At 44.3% G+C, this 19422-nt stretch overlaps 1 protein-coding gene across 6 annotated transcripts in view; it reads left to right on the top strand.

The window, feature by feature from the left end:
* Window positions 1-2859: 2859 nt before the first annotated feature.
* Window positions 2860-19422, top strand: part of KMT2E (lysine methyltransferase 2E (inactive)) — a 73941-nt gene continuing 57378 nt past the window's right edge. For 3 of the 6 annotated variants that reach the window (XM_083183013.1, XM_083183012.1, XM_083183010.1), the window contains exons 1-2: window positions 2861-3363; window positions 18340-18524. In XM_083183013.1, coding sequence (XP_083039139.1) covers window positions 18454-18524 — 71 coding nt within the window. In that variant the 5' untranslated portion in view covers window positions 2861-3363; window positions 18340-18453. Of the gene's footprint in view, window positions 3364-18339; window positions 18525-19422 lie in introns of all 6 variants that reach the window. The other 3 variants (XM_083183015.1, XM_083183011.1, XM_083183014.1) reach the window with 3 other exon arrangements.

Below are 19422 nucleotides of genomic sequence, written 5' to 3'. Positions count from 1 at the left end.
CCAGGGTTGGCAAACTAGAATGCACACAAAGTGATTTGTTTGAATGTTTAAATAGGAATTTTCACTGTGCACCAATTAGTTTGGTCGTGTTTAGCTGCTAAATCAGTGGTTCCCAACGCTGGTCCTCAAGTACCCCCAACAGTACACGTTTTCCTTGTCTCCACACAGAATCACAAGTGACATAATTAGCTCCACCTGTGGATCTTTTAAAATGTATCTGAATAATGAGTGCACCTGCTGGGTGACCTGGAAAACGTGCACTGTTGGGGGAACTTGAGGACCAGGGTTGGGAACCACTGTGCTAAATTGAGCAAAATCATCAATTGAATGTTTCCACATTAGATGGCAGACCAGGGGTGTGGGGAGTGATAAACTGAATTCCATCCATAGAATCAAATCCTATTCACCACACAACTGAACAGAAGTATGACGGGTAAGCACAATTACTCAGTTGACCTGCCAGTATAATCTTTAAATCGAGATCACCTTTGACCAATATACAGTATGTTCTGCGTTTGGCTACATTCAAGCCTGCAATTTATCTGGCTTTAATCAACCTCACAAAATACGTAAAAAGCATAGATGTCCCATGTTTTAAGAATACCACGACCAGCCTATTTAATAGAATATACTTGCTGAATCCTCAATGCTTAACTGTAGATTTAGAGATAGAAATAAAAACTTGGAAAACTATTATTCAAGAGAGTTTAGGCACCCCCGATGGGTATGGGTAAAAACCAGACCAGGACAAGACCCCCCCTCCGATTTAGGCAACATGGCTTCCATGAGAAAATTAATGGCTTGTACTGTGTGGTGGATACTGGATAGACTTTAAGGTTCAACAGGCTAATGTGAATGCGCACATAGAACAGCAAGACGGCTGACCACAGTTCTGAAAAAAAAAAAAAAAGTAAACATTTTTGAAGAACCGCAATATTATTGGCAGACTGATATTATACCACATCTGATGCAAAACCATAGCCAACAGTATGGGCTTACAATACAACTGTAAAACTACAGAAGAAACCCGTCTCGAACATTTGCTGAGGCTGAAGATTTATTCTACAAGGACTGCTGCTGAAGAAAAGAAAAGCAGCACATTACACAGCCCCGCATTGCAGCGGTTAATGACATTCTCCCGGATTATGTAGTACGAGCAAACCGAACTCTAATCTACAAAATGGTGAACTGTAGCCCAGTGCCTGCCCCCACCTCTAGCAGAAATAACTTCTTCTTCCTCCCCCACATCCGTCTCTAACCGCTTGGTTCCCGGCCAAGCCCTATATCACCAGGCAACACGGACACGTGACCAGCGCAGGACGTGCGGCGGCCCCAGCACTGCTGCTGCTTCCAGGGCACCATGTTGGTGTGACGCACTCACAATTCATTATCCGACACACGGAGTGGCGCTGGACGGTATAGACCAGAAATGCGCGATCATTATTCTCCCTAAAAAAAAAATGGACACAGATCAGCATGGGTCAGACACTACCGCACAGCAATGTGAATGTGATAAGGACGAGCGCTCAGACTCGTAGTTCCGTTGTTACTGTTACATAATGGCGCCGAGTGAGTTCTCCCTCTGCGCCCGCATCCCCCAGCAGCTCTCTCTCCTCCCAGCTGCTGCAGCATGATGTCACGGCCAGCCAATCAAAGGCGGCCGATGCAAAACAGCTAAAGCAGCCATTGGCTGTTCCCGGCCAGCCTCGCCCCACCAGCAAAGAAACAACAACGATGAAATGACAGCAAGTAACAGGGCGCCATTGTGTGCGGCGGTAGCGCCACAGGAATATTAAGAGTACCAGGGCGCCGCTGCCGCACCGACACAGTTTGATAACCACTCAAAGCATACAATACGTGGAGCGGCAATGCCCCTACACCATCCGCTTCCTTAGTGACTCGGCAGCGCGGTGGCGATGCTGTGACTATTGCGCGGTGTTGCTGCAGCAGCGTCAATCCCAGCAGCCGCGTCCTTCTCTCTGTATGGAGACAGAGCATGGGAGCAGTGGTCTGTCTGTCTGACTCTGCGAGCCTCGCTCACATCATCCTCGCGTTTGCGCAGTAGCGTCAGCTCGGCGGCCCCTGCACCCGCAGCCCAAGAGACCCCACCCAGCGTCTCCCTCGGTGGAACACCATGGTGATAAGCGCAGAGTTGGGCGAGGAACCGCCTCCATCTTCCCCAATTAGAGCCAGCCAGCAGCACCGGGCTACCTTGAGACCGTGCATTTGAGTTACAGTCACCCACCCTCTCTATTTCCAGAGGGAGCTCTGTATCCTGCTACACCTGCTGCAGAGCTTAGAGCCCAGGGGCCGCACTGCCTCCGCAGGCCACAGCGTGTAACCGACAGACCCCTGTGACACCTCACACTGCACCCTGGGAAATCCCCTGGCTGCGTGTGTATAAGGCTTCACGGTCTACTTTCTCGATGATCACGCAGCATGTACTGCTACTGTGTAATGCGCCCGGTAACCGCGTGTATATATCACCATCTATGATCACAACGCTGTTCTGCTTAGCAGCACAGGACAACATGGCGGCTCTGCAAACTGTATGATGTGCACCTATTAAAAAAAAAAAAAAAAAAAAACTGCCTGCACCCTCCTCCCAGTCCCGCTCAGGCTGCAGGGACGTGTGTCTTTCAGGATTCTGCGGATATCTCTTCAGTAACGCAAGCTTGCTTCGACATTTGTACATCGCCATAAATGCCTGGCAGTAGCTCCACCTTCCAATTAAAAAAAAAAAATGTTGATGTGGAGATTCATTGAGGCCGCCGTCGCCGAGCGGGGTGGTGCGACAGCAGCAGCAGCAGCAGCAGCAGCTTCCTTAGGTCATATGCTTATGCCCACAAGCAAAATGGCGTATTTTGTGATACTGAGACCGGCATTTTACTTGTGGGCAAAGGTTTCAGCCGCTAGGTCCCCACACCCGCAGTCGTCTCAGTCACAGTGTTGAGCCCCTGGCAGCTGGGAGGGGAACCCCCGTACAAGCATCCGACGCCATTTTCCAGAGAGAGGCAGTGACATAGAGCCAGCGTAGGCTGAGGCACGGGAGGAGCGGGGTTTGTACACATTGGGGCTGCTGCAGTCACCACAAGCGCTGATAACAGCCTTTATATCACCGCCTGCCATTGATCGCTTCCCGTCAGGTCAGTGCCAGTGTATCATACTGCTGTGGTGCCGGCCCTGCAGGTCTGCCTAACGGTCCTGGGCTGCCCCTGACGTCGCTACTCCTATCACCCCGCTGCCTGCAGCCGTATGCACTATCGCCCCGCAGCTTGTCACACCATCTCCTTTTAGGGGGGTGTGTGTGTGTCTGCGTTCCGCTGTAACGGTGTCCTGTTTCCTGGCGTTTGCACATTGTAGGTAAGTGTCCCTGCCATCCTGTATTGTATAGCCTGTAAGAGTGTCCCCTCCGCAGGGCACGTATGTGCAGGGACGGGTGCTTATTGTAGGCTATGCACCCTGCACTATACATTCCCCTTGTGACACTGTCACTGCATGTATGTGTTCTGTACTGTCTGTATGTATGTGCTCATACGTGGGGTGCCTCGCACTCTCTGCTCCTACAGAAAGGTCTGCATATAGCATTAATATGGCGGGTTTCTGGTCATCGTAGATGTTTCTGGCAGTGATGGGAAGGGGTGGGCAGCCACATTGCATTATTTCCCTGGGCTCTGATGTTCCTCTATATACTTTTGCATGTACACAGATAACCTAACGCTGTCCCTTAAAACGCAGCTTCCTGCATACACACAGACTAGTACTTTCTAGTTTATGTAATGAAGCATTTCCCTTTCAGGCCTCTTCTATTAAAGTATTTGGCTTTGTCAGCTTGTACAACTTATGCTCCTTATTTAATACAGCATCAGTGAAATGGGTGATGTGATGCTAATACATACCAGGCACTATTGTCTGCAAACTGTTTAATTTAATATGACAAATGCCCTACTCAGATGTATATGATTCCCTCCCCTCTAAAAGATGTCCACAGGCTGGGAAGGCTTTTGCTGTGGTTGCCCCCCATTGGAAGGTATGTTTGGTTAATGATGGTGTTGGTTTATGCAGTGTGTTAAGAATCAGTGGGTTTGTTTTTATTTAACATTACATTATAAATAATTTACCAATGCAGCTGATATGTAATATTTATTAATGTGTGTAATGCATCATCAAAAAATATATTTTCTTTTTCTAAACGGTTGTCAATAATTTGTGGATAGTTTCTGTTGTGTATGTAAAAGGAAAACATGGCTATGGTGTTTGAGAGAGGGTGTGTGTGTGTGTGTGTGTGTGTGTGTGTGTGTGTACATCCTCTCACACACCCTCTGCAAAGCTGTAGGTCTTTCCAGGGCTTTCTGCTCTCAGGCTGCAGACATGGATGGGGGAGGAACAAGCAATCCTGTGTGTGTGTAAGCAGGCCAGCTCAGACACAACACTAGCGCACAAAGAAAGGGAACACCATGCTTCCGTCAGCCCCCCTATTAATTAAATAATCAGTCACATACCACCCCATCACTCTTTAAATTGTTTTCAGTTTGTATAAATTACTGTGTGTGTGTGTGTGTGTGTACCCATCCTTTTGTGTTGAGCATACATTGTTTTCCCATGTACCCTTTTTGTATGTGCTAAGATAGTGTAATGTTTAGTTGTCTTTTTGGATGGGTGGAATGACCATTCTTGTTTGAGATTACTAGGCTCCTCCAGCTTGTCTTTCCTCTAAATTCAGTTTTTCAAAACAATCAGTGTTTTGCTTGTTAATCATCTGCAATTGTTTGTATTTCCCTTTCTTTCTTTTTTTGTCCTTTTGAAGAGGCAAAAAATGGCGGCCCCCGGCTGATGTTGTAATCTAATCAGCTCGGGTTCTCCACACCCCATGCAGTACATATGTCTGCAGCACACACATGTGGTACAAGGCAAAGGTGGTTTTCTTTAAATAATCGTTTTAGTATTTACATTACAAGTTGGGCTAATATTTGCATATTTTATTGGTTTGTGAAATAAACACTAAATATTACAAATGTTTATTTTTAACTCATCCCATTTATGTGATTTTCTTTTCTGGAACCTTGAACAAGCGATTTTAAAGTTACAATTGAAGGCAGCAAAGCAGAGCAGGATTTCTTGAGGTGCCTTTCTCTGTGGAGGCAGTGGGCGGTGAGAAGGGAGTGTATAGTGTATTCTTCTCTGTATATTGTCTTCCTGCTGTAGTTTAACCCATAATTATCCTGACGAAGCTGCATCACACTGCAGCATAATTTGCTTTATACCTCTTGGGATGCAGTTTCCTAACCATACAAATGCATTTGTAGTTATTTTTTATAGATTTACATTTCTGACATAAAATATTTTGCTAAAGGCCAAGGTATATCAGAAATGTTCTTTTTAAATTACATTTTTCATTTTTGCTAGTTCCATAACAAGTGTGCTTTCAAATTTACCACACTCTTCTTGATCAAGTCTGCTGCTTCTAGAGAGTCAATGTATGATAAATGGTTGACCTTTTTATTTTATTTTAAAACACCTTACTGTTTTTCAGTTGCTTTTGAGAAATTAATTTGAGACTTTCTTGTGTTTATTTACAGACCATTACAAATATCTATACTATCTTTAGTCCCTGGAGTTGAGCATCAGGATCACTGTTCAGTTTAGCTAAAGCAATGTTGGCTATATACTGGTTTGAGCCTTTTATTGCTTAGTGCAGGCTTGTCCAAACTATGGCCCTCCAGCTGTTGTGAAACTACAAGTCCCAACATGCCTTGCCACAGTTTTGCTATTAGGGATTGCAAAAACTATGGCTGGGATGTGTGGTTTCACAACAGCTGGAGGGCCACAGTTTAGCCATACCTAGCTTAGTGTATGGTACCGAACAATGATGGTTCACAATCCTAAAATGGATGATAAAGTGGTCTGGATCTTTGAGTGTGGTTTGAAAACCAAACCTATCATCTACATAGTCACAGTTGTTCAGCTGTGAATGGAGATCGTCCCCATATATAGTATATTGTAGTGTATGGAGGTAGTTCCTCCTGTCCTCTTCCATGTTGACAGTGCATAGCCAGCTTAAGTCTCATTGGTCTAGTGCAGCGGGTTCTCAAACTGTGGGTCCTGACCTTCTCAGCATGGGGTCACGACCATCAAACAGGTGACTACTCTAATCTCAGTCAGTGATTCAAGGAGTCTAAAAAATCTGTTGAATTGTCTGTTGTTTTAGACTCCTCCCATCATTTTGTGCCTCCACAATGCTGCCTGCATGTGCTGTCTGCTGACAACACATGTGGGGCCTTATTCAGATTTCATCGGTACTGCGCGCATTCGATGTTGTGCGTCTGCGCATGTGCAGGCGCATGGTGCATGCACCCACGGCGACCTTTCGGGTCACCGGGTGCACGCACCCATGGCAGCGAGGGGGGGCGGAGATGGGCGGGGAGCGCCGGGCTGCCCCATTACCATATGGGAACGCCCAGCGTTCCATGGGCATGAGGCAGTGACGCGGGTGTGTGGGCCGCTTAGCTGACATCACCGGGTCTGGTGGACTCGCAAGGCTGCGAATTCGCAGCCTTGCGAATCAACCTGAATAACCCCCGTGATGTGCTGACCTTCTGCAGAACCTTGCTGGGGTCCTTTAATTATTTTTATTGTTGGATGGGGTCCCATAGCACAATACTTTGAGGACCCCTGGTCTATTGACATAATTACTCTGATCCTTATTTATACCCCTTTTACACCGCTGCAAAACCCGGGTCTTTGGCGGGTCAGCGGCGGTGTAAATGGGACATGCCGTGTCCCTTTACACGGGACTTCTACCCAGGTCCTGACCTGGGTAGAACACGGCTAGGACCTGGGTAGAGGGCGGTGTAAATGGGTACACCCAGTCAACCGACCCGGCTCCCATTTACATCAATAGGGGACATGCAACCTGCGGACCGCAGCGTCCATCGGTTGGACGGGGGGGGGGGGGGGGGGCACAGACAGCCTGCGCTGCTGTCTGCTATACCCTGCAGACAGCGGCAGCGGAGGAGGTGAATTTATGCCTATGTGTGGCATCCATTCACCTCCCAGACAAGGGCTGGGGGGTGCACAGGGCTGGGGGCAGCCCAGCAGATAACCTTTTAGTGCTGGGCTTGCCCCCAGTGCAGCGGTCCGGGTCCCGGCGGCAGCAATCGGCGCTTGGAGATGATGTCATCTCCAAGCAGGGGGGTTTGCGGCGGTTGTGTAAAAGAGAGCAAACGCCGGGTCGCACACGGCTTGAAGTGGGGATCAAAAACCTGGATGCGACCTGGCGTTTTTGGTATAAAGGGGTATTTGATTGTTTGTGCGGTGGACAGATGTCTGTATATCCTGGTCTGTGGATTTTTATTATGCAGTAAATTAGCACAATCTTTCCAATTACAGCCTGTTTTTACTGTGTGGTAATTGACTTATCAGAATCAGCTTTATATACATTACACATACAGGTATACGCTAGATGTACCCTGGGGCTTATAGACGCAGGGAAAGTATATTCACTGAGCTGCACAGAGCCCAGGCCGCCATCTGCGGTGCCACTGGTTTCCGCAACCACCAGGCAGGTAACAATACAAGCAGATACAGTACAGTTATCACTCAGGGAACATATCATCGCCGAGCTGCACAATGCCTAGGCAGCCATCAGTGGTGCCACAGCAGCCAGGAAACAATATAAGCAGAGACAGTACAGTTATCATGCAGGGAACACATACCTGCCGTGCTGCACAGCGCTTAGGCAGCCATCAGTGGCACCACTGGTTGCAGCAGCCAGGCAGGTAACAATACAAGCAGAGACAGTACAGTCATCATGCAGGTTATAGCGGGCTATAACCTATGGGATCTGTGATAAAAGTTCTTGGACCCATGTGTTAACCAGCCATTGGAGACCAGTTTTTCAGCTGTTATCAGGGAATCTGCTTCGCATCCCTGAGTCATGTGATGCAGAATTCACGATAATGTCTGTTTTATGGGGCTAGTTGGATGTCTATGTCCACGGTGAACCAATTTCCCACAATGTGCGCTCACAGATCATTGGATATACAAAAAGAATACTAATATGATACATACATTTTGTACTGTACCTGTTAGAAATGCTTTTGATTTCAATACAATCATTATGACATTGCAGTTGTTTTTTGAGGCCTCACATGCTGCAATGTTGAGCCAGTAAAAGATTTCTGAAGCTGGTTGCGTGTATAGCAAATATTTTATGAAATGTGTATTTTAGTTATAAACTTACATATTTTACAGTCAATATGGCCCAATATGTTGAATAATGGTTCAGAATGGGTCACTGACCATCCCCCTAGGAAATGGAAGGCTAAGTAGTGCTCCCCAATGGCTAGCACCCCTGGTGAATGCTATCCTTACTAACCCCTAGTTATGGCCCTAATTGCAAGCAGGCATGTAAAAAGTTTTAGGTAGTTGTTTAGTTTCACGGCGGCACTTCCCAGCAGATCGCATCGAATGTAAATCGAAGTGTGGCGAGGGGATGTGGTAAGTGTCCTCCCGACTTGTTCATACCCCCACTATCCATGTTGGCGCGGAGTTGACTTTATAAAGTGTGGTGAGCCAGAAGCGTGGCGAGCCCCGTGAGGGAACATGGATTACTTGACGTGTATTCCGCGGGTCCTCGCCAATTTAAGCGGGGCTCGCTGCACTCGTCACGCTTCGGGTTCGCTGTGCTTGTCACACTTTATAAAATCAACTCCACGCCGATGTGGATAGAGGGGGTATGAATAGGTTGGGAGTATGCGCTCGCCACGCTTCGGGCTGACGTGGATAGTGGGGGGGTGTTAAATCGCATCGCAGATTGAATCATATGCAAATATCGAATGCGATCTGCATATGATTTACATGCGATCTGCTGGGAAGTGCCGCCGTGAAACTAAACAAGTACCAAGCTTTATACTCTTCAGCACCTAAACTGTAGTTTTTATAGCGTGCCCGACAGTTTAGATGTATTTAGCTGGCTTATGTAGCTAAACCCAGTGTTTTTGGCCGAGACCAGCATGATAATCAGATAAAAAGAAGGTATGTATGTGGTGCGCAATTATCAGCAGCTGGTAGGGGGTGGTCGGTCCCCAAAAGACAATAAAACAAAGAAAGGTATGCCAGTGCTGGCTCTGAACAATAAATTTAGACGGTTCTCATAGATAATATTTATTAACTCTAATAATATAAAATGTAAAAAAGAATATAATATAACTAAGGCAATGCTAAACACAAAATATATAGATAGATAGATTATATATCTATCACTTGTACCCCGGGCTAATTTGCAACCCGGCTAGGTAGCAGGGTTGTTCCCGGGTTCAACCTGGGGAATTGACTGGTGTGAAAGGTGTAGGGTATACTTACCCGGGTTGCCGTGTCCTTTCAGACGGGAATTAATGCAGGCGGCGGGCGCAAATGACGGAACAGCCGGTGGATGATGATGATGACGCAGCTGAGCTGCGTCATCTTCATCCGCCGCCTGTCCCGTCATTTGCGCCGCCACCTGTGTGGAGGACCAGCAACCGCGGTGAGTATTCTCCCCACCTCCGCTGCCGACTGCCCGCCTCCTCCCCACCTCCTGCCGGCCTCCTTCCCGCCCACTTCACACACCAGAAAATGCAGGGACATTTCTGGTGTGAATGGGTCCAAACCCGGGAATGTCCCTGCTTGTCCCGGGAACTGAATTCCCGGGTTTGTCCCTGCATTTCTGGTGTGAAAGGGATATTGGTCACATTTGTGACATCACTGGTAGTATATTCAATAAAAAGATTTTCGTTGAAATGAGTCACATTAATAAAAGGCTGGGTAAGAATTTTTGCATATTACCATTGATAGAATGATGAAGTTTCCTTTGTTAGTCGTAGAAGGATAATTGATCAATTCAATGTCTCTGTATAATGAAGTATCTTGATGGCAGTCACTTGTCCTCTGGTGTGTGTCTTTAGGGATTGGGCTAGGTAGCACAGATGTTTGTAGGATCACTTTACCAGTATGGCGCTCTATATTTTCAGGTATCAGATGGTGATGTATGGAATGCAAATCAATGGTAGATAATAGAGTCCCAGTATAGCAAATAGTTTAAAGAGCTCAACGCGTTTCCCCGGATAATTGTAACCTCCGGCTTCCTCAGGAGCAAGTGGTGATAATCAGGCCCGCAGCATTCATGCCCATCAGCAGAACAATTGAATAGCTCTTTTGGGAGCTTATTACTACAAGCACGCAAAAAACAATTGAATGCTTCCCTAGACCTATAAATATTTTCTAAAGAATGTTGCAATGTGCTGCATTTTATCTTGCCATGGCAATAGCTTCTGATATTTAATCAATTACCTAACCGTTTTACCAAACCAGCAAATCTATTGGTGACCATATTATAGTAAATGGAAATTTAAAATTTGTTCCCCCCCCTTTTTTTTTCACCTTTACCTTGCTTATGTAACGATGCCTTAGGCATACCACTTGAACAGAACTGTATTACTCGTTGACAAAAGCATAAGGGACTATACATATTTTACTTTCCTACTGGTGGGTTACACTTTAAAAAGATTCAAAATACATTTATAACAAATCAATAATAGATATTTTGGTAATTACTCTGTTAGCGAGGGAATATTAATTAAAGTTATTTACTCCATTGCTCAAAGGTGCTACTCTGAAGCATCAGTAACCAATCCTAAACTGGGTACACCTCACACATCTGTACATTTAGGATGAAGGAGGACACTGTTAATGACCTGCAGGAGTGCATCATTAATGATATAGTGCGTACATACCAGATGATGATGATGATGATGATGATGATGATGGTTGTTTCTTTTAGTGGTACAGGTTGAGTATCCCTGATCCGTAGCAAAATCTTCAGAGAAACCATAGTTTACGGAATGTGGTTTTTACACACACACACACACACACACACACACACACACACACACACACACACACACACACACACACACACACACACACACAGCACCACTGGGGACATGATCTGTAATCCATTGATCGTACAGAAACTTTGTTTCATGTTTTGAAACCTTGTTTCATGCAAAAATAAAATGTGTGTTTATTTCATGTGTTTGCTGTGTTTTGACAACATAAACGCATTTTGTGTTCACACATGCGACACATTCGCAAAATACCTCATTAAAATATAAAAATATTGTGAAATAAGGAATACAGTAATCCCTTATCCAAAACGTTTCTCCTCCTGAGCATTTTATACCACTTTTACACCAGAATGCCGGGTAGGACCCGGGAAATTACCAGGGCATGCCCTGCCTCAGATACCACTTTTACACCAGAATACCGGATAGGACCCGGGAAATCGAACACGGGATATTGCCAGGGCATGCCCTGCCTCAGACCCCATTTACACTGCACTTCAATCCGGGTTATTCCCGGGTAAGGCCCTTTCACACTGAAAACGGATCAGCCCTGTCTTTCCTTGCTGGTGTCATTAAAAATGGACCTTTGGGCTGTTTGAGATGAGGTCACAAGAAAGGGAAAAGGGAGGGAGTGGGTTCTGCTCCCAGCATTGCAGCAAAGATGGCAGACGGAGTAGCTGTGTTGCAGTTGCAGACATGATGGTGCAGATCAGGTTTGGGGTCAGCCAAAGTGGAACACACTGCGTGACAGCCAGTGTGTGCTGCAGCAGATGATGCTGTAAACACATTGTGGAGTGTGCTTGCAGCACAGAGCGTGGTAACGCTGCTGCTGCGCTGCTACATGCGCCCTGTGCGGATCTCCAGCAGATGACATAGTCTGCCAGAGCTGCAGAAGCACCAATCAGCTCTTCGCGCCCCTCTACCCTCCAAATAACCCGGATAATGACCATTTACACCACCCTGAGCCCCGGATAAGCCCCGTGTCCGACCCTGAACATTTGCCGGGTCAGATTCCCGGGGAACAGTACCCGTGTTATTTTTTTTCAGCCCATTTACACCATGCCCTGCCCCGGACTGGAGAGGCAATATCCCGGGTCCAACCTCTGGTGTAAAAGGGGTACACACTGCACTTCAATCCAGGTTATTCCCGGGTAATGCCCTTTTACACTGAGAAGGGATCAGCCCTGCCTTTCCTTGCTGCTGTCATTAAAAAAATATATTTTTGGCCTGTTGATGATGAGGTCACAACAAATGGAACATGACACTCCAAGTTTTTTTTGCTTTTATTAAGTTGAAAATATGCATACAATCATCATACTGTACATTGGAATCTTTATAGATGTAATGTATTCTCATAAAGAAAGATGAAGATGCGTATGAATACAAACGTGGGACACACTGTGTGACAGCCAGCGTGTGTTCCTGCAGATGAGGCTGTAAACTCACTGGGGAGAGTGCTTCCAGCACAGACTGTTGCTGTAGTGTAGGGCACAGTCTGCACACAGTGTGGTAACGCTGCTTCTGCTGCTGCTCCATGTGCGGGTCTCCAGCAGATGACATTATCTGCCAGAGCCGCAGAAGCACCAATAAGCTCTTCGCGGCCTTCTCCCCAACATATAACCCAGATAATGACCATTTACACCACCCTGAGCCCCGGATAAGCCCCGTGTCCGACCCTGAACATTTGCCGGGTCAGATTCCCGGGGAACAGTACCCGTGTTATTTTTTTTCAGCCCATTTACACCATGCCCCGCCCCTGACTGGAGAGGCAATATCCCGGGTCCAACCTCTGGTGTAAAAGGGGTAGATAACTACAGTACAGACTGTGTATCCCTTTTCATCTATCTGTAATGTAAAGGCCCATACACACTAGGCGATTTTGAGCTGAAAGCCGCTCAAAACACAAGAGGGGCTTTCAGCTCAAAACCACCCAGTGTGTATGGCCCGGCGGTGATGCGCGTTCCCGTATCATCGCTGGGAAAGGTATTACCAGCAGATGAGCGGCTTTGTGGACCGCTTTGTATAGCGCTGCACTATGCAAAGCTGTCCGCCTCCCCTGCTGACAGTGCCGGGCAGAGGGAAATGTGTGTATGCTTCTTAAGTAAATAATTTTATGGTTCTTAATGGTTTATATACTTACTGGTATTTGGATATGACTACCTCCCGTCTGTCCCCCCTGCCCCCCCCCCCCCCCCCTATTATGTAAAGGGACAATGTATTTTAGTCACCTGTGCGGACCAGTGTGATTTTTTTTTTTTTTTTTCCTGTGGGGCAAATATGTTTTGCCCTGTGGGGAACTCATGGTGTGCCTTGGCAATATTAAAATCTTATTTAATGTGCCGCAAGGTAAAAAAGTTTAAATTCACTGTTCTAGTGTGTATGGGCCTTTACTGTAGCAAGTTTTTTGTGCTTCTCTATGGGATGTGAAAGAAAACTTGAAATCCAGGTGACTGATGCACTATTCTAAAAATGGAGAACATTAAGGATAGTTATTGATTTGAAGTAGTTTGAAGATAAAGGGGCAGATTTAACAACCTATGATTATTTTTTCCCCACTCTAATCTTAAATGGTGCTGTATTCAATCAGTTCCTGTCATTTTTTAAACCTAAACTTCTATACACACCGAGCTGAGAGCAGCTCAAACAACAAAACTGACCTGCTTTCAGTTCCGAATCACCCAGTGTGTATGGGCCATAGGACTTAAGAGCCTTAAGGAGCTGATTGGTTGGAGCACCAATTAAGATTAGTGACAAGTGATCGCAATGATATTACTTATCTCCCCCTATATTAAAGGGGAGACTTTATGTAAGCATTTTTATTATTTATTACAATTTTATTTTTCTCATTAAATCAGAATGAAACAAACACCCTAGTGTTGCTCTCCCTCCTTTTTGACCTTTTGTCATTTGGATGATGTGTAATTTTTTTTTTTTTTTTTTACCCTTATTTAGTATGGAATAAGGCATAGGTTCCCAAACGCGGTCCTCAAGGCACCCCCACGGTCCAGGTATTAAGCATATCCATGCCTGGCCACAGGAGACTTAATTAGTAACTCAGTCAGTCTGATTTAACCATCTTTGCCGAGCCATGGATATACCTAAAACCTGGACTGTTGGGGTGCCTTGAGGACCGCGTTTGGGAACCTCTGGAATAAGGGCTATAATCTTTAAAGGTATTTTTCTTTATTTGTATGCTGTATGGATCGTGCATGTCTGATCAGTCGTTCTGTGTGGGTGCAAATAGTTAGATGATCTTACCACACTCACACTATTAGGGGGAAAATTCAGTTGAGTCTAAACTAATGGAATATAAGGAATCTCAAATAATTCTTTTTTTTGTCACACCCAAATATATAGGGCAGGGTACATAAACCACCCATTTTGCACACATTTCTTCTGGTGTTTCTTGTGGCTATGAGCAGAAATGTGACCACTGTGGCGAACCGCTCCTAAACAGAACAACAAGTTGCTCAGTTTTTCACCTGTAGTGCTAATTATGGGGGAAATCAGTTAGGTCAGGGGTAGCCAACTCCAGTCCTCGAGAGCTACCAACTGTTCACATTTTCCAGACAACCTAGCAGCTGCACAGGTGCACTCATTACTGACTGACACATTTTAAAAGATCCACAGGTGGAGCTAATTACTTCACTTGTGATTCTGTGAGGAGATCTGCAAAACAGTAATGCTGTGTACACACTGATACAATCTGCATAAGATCCAGATAAGATTTTGACTATATAGTCAAAATCTTATCTGGATCTCATGCAGATTGTATGGGTTTTATCCCAAGCGAACCAGATGCGTTCAAGATGCGCGCTCCCATATCTTAACCAGAAAGTCTTGGCTGCCCTGTCTATATAGTGCAGATCTGCACTATATAGTCTAAATTGAATGCAGATAGTGTAAATTGTATGCATATAGTCTAAATTGTAATCGCATCTGGATCTTATGCAGATTGTACTAGTGTGTACACAGCATAACTGTTGGTAGCTCTTGAGGACTGGAGTTGGCTACCTCAGAGTTATGGTGCCCATACACGCTACGATTATCGTATGCGTTTTGTACTTTTTAAGTACAAAACGCATCGCATATACGATAATCGCGGCGTGTTAAGTGTCTGCCGCGTTCAGATCCGACGCGATGCGCGTCCCCGGGAGCCCGATATAGTAAAGTACAAAAAGGATGTGCAGGCACATCCTTTTTGTACTGTATCGCATATAGTCAAAATTAAATCAAATCAAATAGGACCAAAAAAGCGTAGCGTGTATGGGCACCATTAGCTTATCCATTTGGATAGTGCTAGGAGAACATGAGGGAAAAGGGCCCTTGCTGTTAGAGCTTACATGCTAAGAAGCAAGCGTGAACAGTTCAAGGCTGAACGGAGGTAAAAAAAAAAATGTTTTTTTTTTTTTATTTATATAAAACAAGTCTATTTCAATACTATTCCCAGCCCCCCAGAGATTGATTGTGCCCTAATGACGAAACAATGTAATTCCTGCCTTTGAGCTCCCATCTAGTGGTGGGTGCCTAAAACACAATTGAATCCTCCCCCTATAAGTCAGTAAATGTGAAAGAAAACTAGTTCTATGGAGTTGGGGGATGCTCAGATGTTTTATTCAAGAGGCAATAAATTGTAAAGAAAAACCATGCCTTGTAAATAGTTGGCGAGTTCGTCCAGCATCCAAACTTTGTGGTGACTTCTCAGAATAAACAACTTTTTGTATTGACTATACAAATAATATTATTCATTTTAATGTGTTCAAATTATACTAATTGGCTCTGGATAGGATACTTTCTCCAACAATAGGGACATTGGATCACAAAATCTATTGCAGCTCCACCACAGACTATTTTCTACCTGCAGGTATACATGGGTGATGTCACAATCCTCACCAGTGTTTCAGATCACTGTCTGTCTTTGTTCTGATAGAGAGATCAGGTGTCCTAGACACCCGATAGCTCTTAGTAGGTGAGCAGTTTTCCTTCTAGCTCACCAACATTATTCATCACTGATGTATAGCAGTGCACTTTGTTATGGAAGTGGAGGGACACATGTAATTGTATATTTGCCTGGAGGAGTTAAAATATTATATATTTTTTTAACGGAGATTACAGTATGTAGTATACACTGAGTTGCTCCTTCCATTTTTTGGTGGTACATCAGTTGGTCTTCTATGTTCTGCACATGCAGACTAGGAGCAATAAGAAACCATAACAGCATAGTTTGCTGTACTCTTTTATGTTGTCCTGCTTACATGCATTATTAGTGGCCATTTTTTTTTGGTGTAAACTGTAGTTTCACAACATGTAGCTGCATTTTAATTCACAGGGGAAAAAAAACATTGGTCTGAACATTGTACCTATATTTGTCATTAAAAAAACGTAACAAACCGTATTAATTTTGCAATTATGATACATTTACATTTCTGATAGTGCTACTCCTAGAACTTGGAAGTGCCATATCACTAATTTTGTGTGACTTATGACTGTGTTTGTTGTACAGCAGGCATGTCCAACCTGTGGTCAACCAGCTGTTGTGCGACTACACATCCCAGCATGCCTTGCCATAGTATTAGCATTCCCTAATAGCAAAACTATGGCAATGCATGCTGGGTTGTGTAGTTTCACAACAGCTGGAGGGCCGCAGGTTGGACATGCCTGTTGTAGAGTGAGAGAATTGGTTCCTGTCCTAAATTGTCCAGCAGCAAATTCAGATTTGTGCATAACCAGCATTGCACTTCCTGTGATGCCCGTAATGCACAGGATTAGCATAAGTGTTCTCTAGGATTTATGTAGGACAGGTTGCTGATTACTGTGGAGGGCACACCTGTGCATGGTTGGTGTTGTAGTATAGATTGTACGCTTGCAGCAGGGCCCTCCCACCTTAAAGTCTGACTATTGCTACCCAGTTTGTTGTATGACTGCCTACAATTGTAAATCCAACAGAATCTGCTGCGCTATATACGAAACTATTAAAAAATAATAAAAATAAAACTGGGTATAAATAAGCATGCTTTGTACCACACAATTATGTAACTTCTGTGTAAAAAGAAGAAAGCTGGAGAGTTAACATATACAACACAGAATAATTCTGTAATATTCTATTTTTCTCTCTCTATATATATATATATATATATATATATATATATATATATATATATATATATATATATATATATATATATATATATATATATATATATATATATATATATATATATATATATATATATATAATTTTTTTTTTTTTTTCTTTATTTCTATTCGGCTGTCTCTCTCCTCACCTCTCCTAATTTCATTTGCTTTGTTGGAGTGCATCTTTTGCAAATCCTCATCAGAACGAAGATTAGTTAAGGATCAGTGCAAGGGTTTGCAATTTTCTTAAAGCGGCCGTGACACATCAGCATAACTGCATATTAATTGCTGATCTAGTGCTTTACTATGCCTCATAGCTCTGGGCCTATGGTTTCTATTCAAAACAAGGCACTCTGTAGTCAGTGTGGCTCCCCTATTTTAATTATGGACTGCTCTGCATTTCCAGCTCTGCGCCTATCAATTGCATGACAGCCCAGGAACAGCATTTTGTCCCTCTTGGAATGGGTCATGTTGGGAGGTATGCAATTGTCTGCATCCCCAGCCGCCACTAGATCGTGCAGATCAATTCACATGTTTCTCCATATGGGCTTGCATGCAGCTGGCAAGACACATTACAAATTGCAGCCTCCTGCATGGCGAGCTTAAATGCACATAAACTCTGTGGTTTGGGACCTAACCTGCACTTTAGATGGGTTTAGCCGCTTTGCAAGGTTAAACATGGACAATTGTTTGTCTCTGATGGGCGCCCACAAAGAACGATTGAAACTGCCTCCAAAAACACAGGGAGCTATTAACTAGTTTATTTTAATCATCTATTTATAGCATTTATTGTATTTGACTTTTAAAATGTAGGATCTTTCTAAACTGCGTGACGCTCTTCTTTTAACTGGTACTTATTTCTTGTGTCTTATGAAACTATGAAAGGCTAAATGGTGGAGGAGAAAAAGTAATTGTTCATAATATGTGTGAAAAATGTTGTGAGCTTAGGTTGTTTTGGACAGTGTTTCCAACCCTGGGTGCTTTAGCTCTTGCAGTGATAACTTGGATTGGTATTCCGGGACCAATTCAAATTAATTCTTTACCGCAGTGTAATGGATAAAACCAGTGCTTGTGGCTGCCAATACTAAAATATGTTGACAAACAGAAGCAAAATCCTGTTCCTTACCATGTAACTGAACTTAAGGAGGACACCTAAGAACAATTTAATGTTGTATTGATTTTTTTTCTGCAATTTTCAATATCAAACTTTTTGGACTAAGGGGTTCTGTGGAAAAAAATACTTCAAAAAAGTTTTGTAAGCAATGGTCTAGGGCAATGGAATTCTTACGTTTTTTTTTTTCTTTTTCCTGTTTTACTTTAGGGTTCGTGGATGCACTTAGATGTTTGCAATGAGCACTGTGGCTGGCATGCCCCAGTGTTTCGGATCCCGATGCAGAGGACTCCGTAGTAATCGAATTTATCAGAAGCGAACGTCATGAGCATAGTGGTCCCTTTACGGGTTGAGACCGCAGAAACTCCATATTTAGAAATGGCAGCAGGCTCTGAGTAAGTAAAACATTTTTTGATGAAGACCAACATATTGCATAACTTGATTTGCGCTCCTTTTACATTAATGCATACATTTGAATGACTCATAGGGGCATTTTAATTGTTTGGGTGCATGTCCGCAACAATTAAATTGTTCAGACATGAGTGCCGCTAGCAGCACCAACATTTCAGCTTGAAGCTTCCTGAGGTGGAGAGCAGAAATGTACTATAAATGTCCTGAGAGGACAAAGAGCACTTCTCATGCCGTAGCTGGGACATTAGTCTGGATTAGCCGCTCTATGCAGCTAAATTTGGGGATTCTGTGTACTTCAAAGGTAATGTGTACGCAATCAGAGCAACAATTGAATTGCGCTGACAAATGCACATTACTTTAGGTGCCCTATAAAACAATTTAATTTCCACCCGCCCCATAAAAATGTGAGCTCATCCGTAATGTTAATTGTATATTTGTGGTTATACTGTAGCTTGGAAATGGACTTGATTTATGTGCTAGACCAGGGGTGTCCAAACTTTTTGCGACGAGAGCCAGATTTGGTGAAGTGTAAATGTGTCGGGGGCCGACCATTCAGCCTGACATTCTTTGAATCATTAATCACATCAGGATGGTCCCCCAGCCTGCCCCTATTCACTGTATGTCCCCCAGCCTGCCCCTCCTTCACTGTATGTCCCCCAGCCTGCCCCTCCTTCACTGTATGTTCCCCACTCTGCACCCATTCACTCTGTCCTCCAGCCTGCCCCCCTTCTCTTAATCTCCATCAGTGCCTCCATTCATTGTATGTCCCTAAGCTGACCCTCCTTCCCTGTATGACCCTCCTTCACTGTATGACCCTCCTTCACTGTATGACCCCCATTCACTATGTATCCCACTCTGCCCCCATTCACTGTATGTACTGCC

The sequence above is a fragment of the Crinia signifera genome, chromosome 4, assembly GCF_055691185.1.
Source record: "Crinia signifera chromosome 4, ASM5569118v1, whole genome shotgun sequence".
In the NCBI taxonomy this organism is placed as follows: domain Eukaryota; kingdom Metazoa; phylum Chordata; class Amphibia; order Anura; family Myobatrachidae; genus Crinia; species Crinia signifera.
The sequence above is the reverse complement of the archived record's forward strand: the minus strand, read 5'-3'. Positions and strand labels throughout refer to the sequence as shown.